General features: G+C 47.2%; 1 protein-coding gene across 1 annotated transcript; it reads right to left on the minus strand.

Annotated features, from left to right (window-relative positions):
- Positions 1-541: 541 nt before the first annotated feature.
- Positions 542-8,830, minus strand: LOC140717609 (large ribosomal subunit protein mL49-like). Its single transcript, XM_073031180.1, is given in 5 exon segments — positions 542-756; positions 5,962-5,988; positions 5,990-6,087; positions 7,319-7,479; positions 8,763-8,830. Coding segments are annotated over 5 exon segments (501 nt in total). The 3' UTR covers positions 542-609.
- Positions 8,831-12,153: the final 3,323 nt, after the last annotated feature.

The raw sequence follows: 12,153 nt of genomic DNA on the forward strand, positions 1-12,153 counted from the left end.
CAGTGGTGAAAATCGAGCTATTGACACGATGGAGGAAGCCCTGAACACCACCAGAGATGGAGGACCTTCATTGCTGCCCTAAACGGAAGCTGCGAAACAAACAGTAGAGACAGAACTCCTTTCCCTCCTTTTCCAGTTCTGATGAAGGGTCTCAGCCTGAAACGTTGACTGTTTATTCCCCTCCATAGACGCTGCCTGACCTGCTGAGTTCCTCCGGCATTGTGTGCGTTTGCTCCTTCGAACTCCTTCCAGCTTAACGACATCTCTTCTGTAACACGGTGACCACAATTACAAAATAACAAAAATAAAAATGACATGCTGGCCAGGAAACCAGAGCAAGTTGTCGGTTTAATGGAGGCCCAAAAGATGTTGGAATCAGAAGAAAAAACATGATGGATTATCTAAGAGAGACAAGAGCAGATCAAGATACTGTCCAAGCTGATGAGTTGCTCCGCTGTTTACACTGACCTCTTACTGGGCTGGTGTGTATTTTGGGAAGTTTAGTCAAGAGATATGTTTCTTATAACGTGAAAACCAGAGATTTTCTACCATAGATTTGTGTTTTAATCAAACAATCTCAGCACGCTGTTTAACATCCATTCACAAAACTCAGAACCCCTTCTCCAACAGCCATGATTTCAGCTCTTTGTCGAAGTAACCTTTCACCCGCAGACTCATTGTCACCTCGTTGACCTGCGTGAGCGGCGTCTTGCCCTTCAGCTGCGCGAGGTATTCCTTCACGTCCTTGTCAAGTGTCTGAGGAAGGCAAGAGGGCACCAGAGGGGTTAAAACATGCAGAACGACAACACTCGTGCACAGGACAGAGCAACAGGGAGCTCAAATACCATATAAATTTGCTGACGATACAACCATTGTTGGTAGAATCTCAGATGGTGACAAGAGGGCGTACAGGAGTGAGGTATGCCAACTAGTGGAGTGGTGTCACAGCAACAACCTGGCATTCAATGGCAGTAAGACAAAAGAGCTGATTGTGGACTTCAGGAAGGGTAAGATGACGGAACACATACCAATCCTCATAGAGGGATCAGAAGTAGAGAGAGTGAGCAGCTTCAAGTTCCTGGGTGTAAAGATCTCTGAGGATCTAACCTGATCCCAACATATTGATGCAGTTATAAAGAAGGCAAGACAGTGGCTATACTTCATTAGGAGTTTGAAGAGATTTGGCATGTCAATAAATACACTCAACAACTTCTATAGTTCTACCGTGGAGAGCATTCTGACAGGCTGAATCACTGTCTGGTATGGCGGGGTGGGCTACTGCACAGGACTGAAAGAAGCTGCAGAGGTTTGTAAATACAGTCAGCTCCATCTTGGGCACCAGCCTACAAAATACCCAGGACACCTTCAGGGAACGGTGTCTCAGAAAGGCAGCATCCATTATTAAGAACCTCCAGCACCCTTTTCTCACTGTTACCATCAGGTAAGAGATAGATAGATAGATAGATAGATAGATAGATAGATAGATAGATAGATAGATAGATAGATAGATAGATAGATAGATAGATAGATAGATAGATAGATAGATAGATAGATAGATAGATAGATAGATAGATAGATAGATAGATAGATAGATAGATAGATACTTTATTCATCCCCATGGGGAAATTCAACTTTTTTTTCCAATGTCCCATACACTTGCTGTAGCAAAACTAATTACATACAATACTTAACTCAGTAAAAAAAAATATGATATGCATCTAAATCACCGTCTCAAAAAGCATTAATAGCTTTTAAAAAGTTCTTAAGTCCTGGAGGTAGAATTGTAAAGCCTAATGGCATTGGGTACAGAAGCTTGAAGGCACACACTCAGCGATTCAGGAACAGCTTCTTCCCCTCTGCTATCTGATTCCAAAATGGACATTGAACCCTTGGACACTACCTCACTTTTTTTTAAATACACAGTATTTCTGATTTTTGAACTTTTTAAAAATCTATTCAATATACATATACCGTAATCAATTAACTTATTTATTATTATGATTTTTTTTTCCCCTTCTATATTATGTATTGCATTAAACTGCTGCTGCTAAGTTAACAAATTTCACATCACATGCTGGTGATAATAAAATTGATTCTGATTCTGGTGTGTACGCAGAAGGGATTAGTTCAGTTGAGACCCTCCGTTGGTCGCAGTTGACCATGAATATTAGGTCTCAACGAGCCAGGGCAGTACGATATGGAGAGCAGGCTCTTGCCCTTGTAGCAGGCTGCCCCTCTCCACACATCTGATGAATCCAAAGGCAGAGGCTGATACATTAGGTACCAGCATCGTTACAGGAGTTACCAGTCGACATCGAACTCAGCACAGGACTGCCTAAGGAACTCCAGCTCCATATTGTTCAGTAGGCCTTACATGAGGCTTCTGTTTATTGATTACGAGGGGTGATTGATAACTTCATGGCCTAAGGTAGAAGGAGTCAATTTTAGAAAACCTAGCGCATTTATTTTTTCCTACATTTACACACTTAATCCAGCGGTCGTGGAGCAAACGATCCTTTCTTTGCAGAAGTCAGCATCTTGGACCTCCAGAAGTGGTCCACTGCATGGGGTGATTGATAAGTTTGTGGCCTAAGATAGAAGGAAGTGAGTTATTAACTTCAAACTTTCTGCATTTTCACTAAAAGAGTTGAAATGCATGCGCATGTAATGAGAGCTGTATAACTTCTCCTTCTACCCTAGGCCATGAACTTATCAATCAGCCCTGCTGTGGACCACTTCTACAAAGAAGGGATCCGTATGCTCCACGACCGATGGACTAAGTGTGTACATGTAGGAGGGTACTATGCTGAAAAATAAATGTGCTAGATTTTCTAAAATTGACTCCTTCTACCTTAGGCCACGAACTTATCAATCACCCCTCATATGGTTCAGTGGTCAACACCATCATTCCTCAGTGTTAATCGGCAAGTATTAAAACCTGGGCCTCTGTACCTCCCTCTGTAACTGGATCCACGACTTCCTCATCAGAAAACCTCATAATACTGATACGTCTGAATTTAGCTTCTCCTCCTCAAATTCTATCATATTATGATCACTGCCTCCTAAGGGTTCGTTTACCTTAAGTTCCTTAAAGAAATCCATTTCATTAAACAACACCCTATCCAGAACAGACTTTCCCCTAGTGGGCTCAACCATCAGCTGCTCTAAAAAGCCATCTTGTAGGCATTCTACAAATTCCCCCTCTTGGGATCCAGAATCAACCGGATTTTCACAATCTACGAGCATATTGAAATCCCCCATGACTACTGTAACCTTGCTCTCTTGACATGCATTTTTCTATCTCCCATTGCAATTTGTAGCCCACGTCCTGGATACCGTTCAGAGGCCTGTATATGACCCCCATCAGGGTCTTTTTAGCCTCGCAGTTTCTTAAGTCAACTCACAATGATTCTACATCTTCCTTATGTCACCTCTTTCTAAGGATTTGATTTCACTTGTTTACCAACAGAGCCACACACCCCCTCTGATTACTGCCTGTCCTTTTGATAAATTGTGTACCCTTATATGTTAAGCTCCCAACTATGATCTTTCAGCCACGACTTAGTGATGGCCCACAATGTCATACCTACCAATTGCTAACTACACTACATGATCATCTACCTTGTTTTGTATATTGGGTATTCAAATATAACACCTTCAGTCCTGTACTCACCACCCTTTTTGATTTTGTCCCATATTACACTGAAACTCATCCTGCTGACTGCAATTTTGCCCAGTCATCTGCCTGTCCTTCCTGACAGTCTCACTGAATACCAAGACCGTCTCTCTCCACAGAGCACTGCAGAAAAAATTTGCAGTCATAGAGTCATAGAAAGATACAGTATAGAAACAGCCCTTTGGCCCATCTAAATGGTGACATACCATTTAAAGTGTCTACTCCCATCAACCTGTACAGAGACCATAGCCCTCCATACCCCTCCCATCCGTGTACCTATCCAAACTTCTCTTAAGCATTGAAATCGAGTTTGCATGCACCGCTTGCGCTGATAGTTTGTTCCACACTCTCACCACCCTCTGAACGGAATAGTTTGCCGTCATGTTCTCCTTATCTTTTCCCCCTTTCACCCTTAACCCATGACTATATACCTATATAGGACCCTGGTCAGACACCACTTGGAGTACTGTGCTCAGTTCCAGTCACCTCACTACAGGAAGGACGTGGAAACTATAGAAATGATGCAGAAGAGATTTACAAGGATGTTGCCTGGATTGGGGAGCATGCCTTATGAGAACAGGTTGAGTAAACTCGGTCTTTTCTCCTTGGAGTGAAGGTGGATGAGAGGTGACCTGATAGAGGTGTACAAAATAATGACAGGCATTGATCGTGTGGATAGTCAGAGGCTTTTTCCCAGGGCTGAAATGGTTGCCAAAAGAGGACACAGTTTTAAGGTGCTGGGAGGTGGTACAGAGGAGGTGTCGGGGTAAGTTTTTTTACTCAGAGGAGTGGTGAGTGCGTGAATTGGGCTGCCGGCGACGGTGGTGGAGGCAGATACGTTAGGGTCTCTTATGAGACTCCTGGATAGGTACATGAAGCTTAGAAAGATAGAGGGCTATGGGTAACCTTAGGTAATTTCTATGGTAAGGACATTGTTCAGCACAGTTTTGTGGGCCAAAGGGCCTGTATTGTGCTGCAGGTTTTCTATGTTTCTATGACCTCTAGTTGTAGTCCCACCCAACCTCAGTGGAAAAAGCTTGCTTGCATTTACCCAATCTAGTCCCTCCTAATTTTAGGGAAGATGTTGTCATGACTCGAGGGACTGAATTATGGAGAGATTGAACTGGCAGAGACTTTATTCCCTGGAGACTGAGGGGTGATTATAGAGTCATGAGGGGCACAGACAGGCATCGGTTTAAGGTGAGAGAAAAGGATTTTATCAAAGCTTGTGGGCTAACTTGAGTATATTTGCATGGAACACTATCACACGAAAGTAACGTCCATCATCAAAGATCCCCAGTGTCCAGGCCATGCTCTCTTCTCTCTACCACCATCAGGAAGGAGGTACAGAAGCCTGAGGTCCCCACACCACCATGTTCAGTTATTACTGTCTGCAGTTCTGGTCACCTACCTACAGGAGAGATATCAATAAATTTGAAAGAGTGCAGAGATTTGCCAGGACATGAGGACCTGAGTTATAGGGAAAGGGTGAATAGGCTAGGACTTTATTCCCTGGAGTGTAGAAAATTGAGAGGAGATTTGATAGCAGCTTACAAAAGTATGAGGGGTATAGATAGGGTAAACTTAAGCAGGCGTTTTCCATGAAGGTTGGGTGGGACTAGAACCAGAGGTACCTGGATGTGAGGGGTAAGGAGGGTTATAGTCCATGGGAACCCTTCATACACACCCCATCCATGTACCTATCCAAACTTCTCTTACAGTTGAAAGCTGCAGGGCGATGGGGACTAGGCAGAACAACAGACTAGGTGAGCCAAAAGCCTGTTTCTATGATTAAGTACGTATATCCATGTCACCTTGTGATTCATTTTCTTGCAGGCATTTACAGGAAAATAAAGAAATACAATTGAATTTATGAAAAAATATAAAACAACAAAGACTGACAAATCACCACAAAATGCTGGAGGAACTCAGCAGGTCAGGCAGCATCTATGGAGGGGAAATAAACAGTCAACGTTTCAGGCTGAGACCTTTCATCAGGACGTGACTGTTTATTCCACTCTATGGATTCTGCCTGAGCTGCTGAGTACCTCCAGCTTTCTCGGTGTGTTGCTCTGAACTTCGAGCACCTGCAGAATCTCGTGTTTCTGACACACAACCAATGTGCAAAAGAAGACAATTCATGGAAATAAAATAATTTTTTTAAATTACAATACTAACAACATGAGTTGTAGGGAACTTGAAGTGAGTCTATACATTGGGTATAGAAATGGAGAGAACGTTTCGTTTAAACAGTTTTAAGACAACGCAAAGAAACGATAACGTACCCAAATGTCGCCCTCTATCTTCCGGATGGACCGTCATCTTTCTGTTGCCGTGGGTGATGTCCGTATAAACTGGGAGATTGTGCATGCGGGAGCGCCGGATCACATACGGCAGGTCAGGGGGCGGATCTGGAGAAGATTAAACACTGATTACACACCGTGGAGCCTGGCAAACACCAGCTCCTTACTGACTTAATGAGCTCACTGGTCACTCGTCTGGGCTGAAGTTAACCTGAGCTGGGCTAATTGGATTGAGAGGGACTGAGGGGCAGCTTCGTCACACACAGGGTGGTGGGTGCATGGGAACGAGCTGCCCGAGGAGGATGTCTGAGTCAGGTAGTTCAACCTCATTGAGGGGTGACCTCATTTAAACCTATCAAGTGTTGAAAGGCCTCAATAGAGAGGATGTGGAGAGGATGTTTCCTATAGTGGGGGAGTCTAGGACCAGAGGACACAGATAGAGTGGACTGTGGAGAGGATGTTTTCCTATAGTGGGGGAGTCTAGGACCAGAGGACACAGATAGAGTGGATGTGGAGAGGATGTTTCCTATAGTGGGGGAGTCTAGGACCAGAGGACACAGATAGAGTGGATGTGGAGAGAATGTTTCCTATAGTGGGGGAGTCTAGGACCAGAGGACACAGATAGAGTGGATGTGGAGAGGATGTTTCCTATAGTGGGGGAGTCTAGGACCAGAGGACACAGATAGAGTGGATGTGGAAAGGATGTTTCCTATAGTGGGGGAGTCTAGGACCAGAGGACACAGATAGAGTGGATGTGGAGAGCATGTTTCATATGGTGGGGGGAGTCCATACCAGAGGGCACAGCCTCAGAACACAGGGACATCAATTTAGAACAGTGATCGTGAGGAATTTCTTCAGCCAGAAGGTGATGATTCTGCAGGACCCATTGCAAAGATGGCGGTGGAGGCCAAGTCATTGGATACATTTAGAGCGGAGGTTGATAGGTTCTTGATCAGTCAGGGCATCAAAGGTTACAGGGAGAAGGCAGGAGATTGGGGTTGAGAGGGATAATAAATGGAATGGTGGAGTAGACTCCATGGGCTGATGGCCTATTTTTGTCTATGTTGATTGTGGACTGAGTCGGGTGAAGGAGAATGAGGAGGCTGTGCCAGGCAGGGGAGGGGGTGTGTGGGTGCAGTTTGGAGAGAGGGGGCAGGTGGATTTTGATTTGGTGAGGCAGGAGCCAGGGGTGTTTGGCGGAGTGACACTGCGGGCTGAAAGGTAAGGGGGAGATTGAAGCCCTCATGCAGGGTATCGACCCGAAACATCGACAATTCCCCCGTCCCACGTGCAGCTCGAATCCTCCAGCGGACCGTGCATTGCATCAGACGACACAGACCTCGAGGTGGACACCATCCCGACGGGGTGGGGTAACGGTCGTGTTTCGGAGGAACTGGCACAGTGCTGGGTGGAATCAATCTCTCCACAAAATGGAATTCCTCCGTCGACCTCAACAATCCCCGGATATGTGGAACCAGAACCCGGAGCAGTGCAGTAACTCTAGGACAAACAGAAACGTCATTGCAAACCTTCGCAACTGTGTGATCTAACCACCCAAAGCTGCCTGACAGCTGGTTCTCCTTCCCTTCCCTTTCTTTATTGCTTGCTCAGTGGGTTCTTTGTTGTTTTTCAAAGCTCCACTAATCTTCCAGTTTCCCACTACTCGTGGTGACTTTGTACACACGAGCTTTTAGTTTGATGCCTTCCTTTATTTCCTTAGTTATCAAGGCTGCCTCTCCCCACCCTCGCTGTCCACGACTCTCTAACCCTAACCCGTACGTCTTTTGGAATAAAACTGGAGCACCCGGAGGAACCCAGGCAGTTACGGGGAGCACGTACAAACCCCTTACTGACAGTAGCGGGAGCTGAACACAGATCACTGGTGCTGTAAAGCATTACGTTAGCCATGACACTATCGTTCACTGTTATTGTGTCTGTAACCTCCTCTGGCAGAACGTTCCTGGCACCCCCACTCTTTGTGTTAAAAAAACTTGACCAACACATTATCAAACTTCCCTCCTCTCCTCACCTTCAACCTATGCCCTGTAGTGGGACATTTCCACCAGGGGTAAAAGACTCTATAACTATCTGCCTATCTAACCAATTCGGTGCATGAACCAAGACCCACAATCACAGGCACCACGCTAAACCCCTCGAAATGGAAATAAACAGAGACTGCCAGAGGTTACAATGGGCAATGGGCGCCGCAGTGTGTGATGACACCTTCAGCTTGCCCCCCAGCATACCCTGTGGGTACGTTGGCGCAAAAAAACACATTTCACTGTGTGTCTTGATGTACACGTGACAAATACATTTAAATCTGAATTCGGGGTCATCGACAGGATGCAGAAATACACTGAGAATTGCCCGATGGAATTCAAGCCAGAAGAATCAAGCTTGAAGGCAGGACACAGGGTTAATGACAGGATTCCTAGCGGCGAGGAGGAACAGAGGGATTTTGGGGTCCACGGTCCATCAATCCCTCAAGTTGCTGCACGAGTTGAATTGGCTGTTAAGAAGGAGTTTGGTGTGTTGGCCTTCATTAGTTCGGGGGATTGAGTTCAAGAAACATGAGGTAATGTTACAGCTCGATAAAACTCTAGTTAGAGTTTACCGCATCAGTGATCAGTGACCTGTTCGTTGTTTGGAACAGCTGGCTGGAGTTTTGAAGGGGGCCAGTGCTCAGGCTGGGAGAAGGAGAAACTCGGCACTCGGGGCTGGGAGAAGCAGTAGCCAGCGTTCAGGCCAGGAGAGGGTTTGGAGGGGCTGACCTGGGTACAGACCTTGCAGCTGCCTGCGACTCGAAGTCACAGCAGTTGGGGGCGCGAAAAGCAGCGTGCAGTGTCACCATGAGCGACTGTCTTGGACGTTCTCTTGCGATCACAAGACCCAGTTGGACATTGATAATGTGAGATTCCGCTGGTCTGTTTCCCTTGTTTGGTGGGGAGACAAGTGATGAGGCAGCAGCGTGGCCTCGGCTGTAGTGACAACAAAGACTCAAGCCGCGGGCTTGCCTGCTGCTGCAGCCCAGGTGAGAAGATGCCAGAGGTGTCTGTGCTCATTTGGGGGTTGGTCTCTCCCATCAGTGCTGTCCTCCAGTGTCTGACCAGCGGAGGTCAGGCAGGATTGACAGGAGCTGTCCCATCGATTTGCATGTTGCTCAGAGATTTGGACTATATGTGTGTTTTCTTGCATAACGAAGTGTGTGTGTTTTGTCTCTCACTATTTTGAATGTATGATCTGCACCTGGGCCCCCGGAGGAACGCTGTCTCATTCCACTGTATGGTCTGAATGATAATGAAACTTCCCTTGATTAGACCACACTTGGAGTATTGAACTGAAGAGGTCGGCACAACAGCGTGGACCGAAGGGCCTGTACTGTTCAACATAGAGGCAGAGTTGAGCCCAAGACCCGACATGAAACTGCAAACTTTCAACTTTACGACCCGGGAGCGCGTGGTGAGCTGGCCCCGCCCACACAATCTGGCCCCGCCCCTCCCAGACTCCACCCGTCCGTTCAGGCCCCGCCTCGTTGTGGCTCCGCCCATCCGTTCTGGCCACGCCCCGCAACGGTGTCCAGGCAGCCGACTCTCAGCAGCCTGCCCAATGACTCCGGACTAGTACCTCTCCCCGCCGCCGGGACCACATTCAACCCCGCCCCCAAGTTACTGCCCCAGCCTTCCCGGTGAGTTCCGCTCCCGGTCGGATCGCCGCCCCGCCCGCTACCTGAGGCCGAGGGACAGCGAGGCGTGCAGCCCGCAACAGACGGTTCAAAGCGACCGCCGCCATCTTCTGCCGGCGACTGACAGTCTGCGCGTGCGCAATTAGCGAGAGTGGGCGCAATACGCATGAGTAGAGACGGCATGGTGCCGGCATTCATCCTTCACGACCGGCCTCTCTGGGAACAAAAATACGCATGCGCGGTCTCTGTAGCAATAAGGTTTATCATCAACGTGTCGAGAAATTTCACTTAGCAGCAGTAGTTCAATGCAATACATAATGTACAAGAAACTAATAAATAAGTAGATCAATTACCTATACATATCTTGAATAGATTAAAAATCGTGCAAAACAGAAATAATATATATTGAAAAGTGAGGTAGTGTTCACAGGATGAACGTCCATTTAGGAATCGGCTGGCAGACGGGAAGAAGCTGTTCCCGAATCGCTGAGTGTGTGTCTTCAGGCTCCTGTACCTTCTCCCTGATGGCAGAGGGGAAGAAGCTGTTCCTGAATCACTGAGTGTGTGTCTTCAGGCTTCTGTACCTCCTCCCTGATGGCAGAGGGGAAGAAGCTGTTCCCGAATCGCTGAGTGTGTGTCTTCAGGCTCCTGTACCTCCTCCCTGATGGCAGAGGGGAAGAAGCTGTTCCTGAATCACTGAGTGTGTGTCTTCAGGCTTCTGTACCTCCTCCCTGATGGCAGAGGGGAAGAAGCTGTTCCCGAATCGCTGAGTGTGTGTCTTCAGGCTCCTGTACCTCCTCCCTGATGGCAGAGGGGAAGAAGCTGTTCCCGAATCGCTGAGTGTGTGCCTTCAGGCTTCTGTACTTCCTACTTATAAGAACATAAGATATAGGAACTGAAGTAGGCCATTCTGCCCATCAAGTCTGCTCCGCCATTCAACAATCGACTGATCCAATTCTTCCACTCATCCCCACTCCCCTGCTTTCTCCCCATACCCTTTGATGCCCTGGATAATCAAGCACCTTAAATACACCCAATGACTTGGCCTCCACAGCTGCTCGTGGCAACAAATTCCACAGATTTACCACCCTCTGACTAAAGTAATTTCTCCGTATCTCAGTTCTAAATGGACGTCCTTCAATCCTGAAGTCGTGCCCTCTTGTCCTAGACTCCCCTATCATGGGAAATAACTTTGCCATATCTAATCTGTTCAGACCTTTTAACATTTGGAATGTTTCTATGAGCTCCCCCCCCCCCCCATGCTCCTGAACTCCAGGGAATACAGCCCACACAACAGTTCCGTTCTCATTGCCACCAGCAGGAGGGAGGTACCCACACAACGGTTCCGTTCTCATTGCCAGCAGAAGGAGGGAGGTATCCACACAACGGTTCCGTGCAACTTCCCCCTCTGCCATCAGAATTTCAGAGTGGTCCGCAAGAACTGGCTCATTATTCTTCGAGTGGTCTACGAACACTATCTCATTATTCAAGTGGTCCATGAACACTATCTCTTTATTTCTCGAGTGGTCCGCAAACACTATCTCTTTGTTCCTCAAGTGGTCCATGAATTCTATCTCGTGATTTTTATGATTTTTTTCATACATGCATTGACCCGCTGTCACAAAACCTGGTAAATCCTACAGCAATGATGGAATGGAGGAGCAGGCTCGATGGGCTGAATGGCTTGATTCTGCTCCTCTGTGGTTGTTTCATGACCAAAACGTCCGATTCAGAAATTCATCCATATGGTTTGTGCTGTGTGAGTAACATTGCTCCAAGCTGCTAGTGTCTTCCCCAATGTCTGGCGATTAATGGTTCATGGATTTTAACTGCTCAGGGGCCCTTCAGTCTTGCACTTCTCACAACAAAGTTTTAGTTTGAGTTCCCATGTCGCAAAACTATGCAAGGTTTTGCCGACTCAGCCAGTTCCATCGTGGGCCCGACCCTCATGAACCCTTCAGCTGTGATGGATTGGCAGAACAAACTCGATGGGCCGAATGGCCCAATTCTTCTCCTGTGTCTTATGTCATGGACAGGAATATTGATTTCCCCTTCCGGTACAAAAAATACCCCCTCTCTTACCTCTTACCCCCGCTTATCACCTCCCCTGGTGCCCCCACCTTTCCTTTCTCCTATGGTCGACTCTCCTCTCCGATCAGATCCCCTCCTCTCTGGCCCTTGACCTTTCCTCTCCTCTTGGCTTCACTCGTCACATTCCAGCTTGCCTCCTTCCCCCTTCGCCCCCCATCTTTTTATTCTGGTGACCTCCCCCTTCCTTCTCAGTGCTGAAGAAGGGTCTAGGCCCAAATGCCGAGTGCTTATTCCCCTCCGTAGACGCAGCCTGACCTGCTGAGTCCCTCCAGCATTTCCTGTGCGTTGCTCTGGATTTCCAGCATCTGCAGACTTGCTCGTGTTTTAAGTTCAAGCTTACTTGTTATTCACGAATACGGCCAAACGAGACGGCGTTACTCTGGGGCCAGGGTGCAAAACAC

This window comes from Hemitrygon akajei, chromosome 28, assembly GCF_048418815.1.
Source record: "Hemitrygon akajei chromosome 28, sHemAka1.3, whole genome shotgun sequence".
Classification (NCBI taxonomy): domain Eukaryota; kingdom Metazoa; phylum Chordata; class Chondrichthyes; order Myliobatiformes; family Dasyatidae; genus Hemitrygon; species Hemitrygon akajei.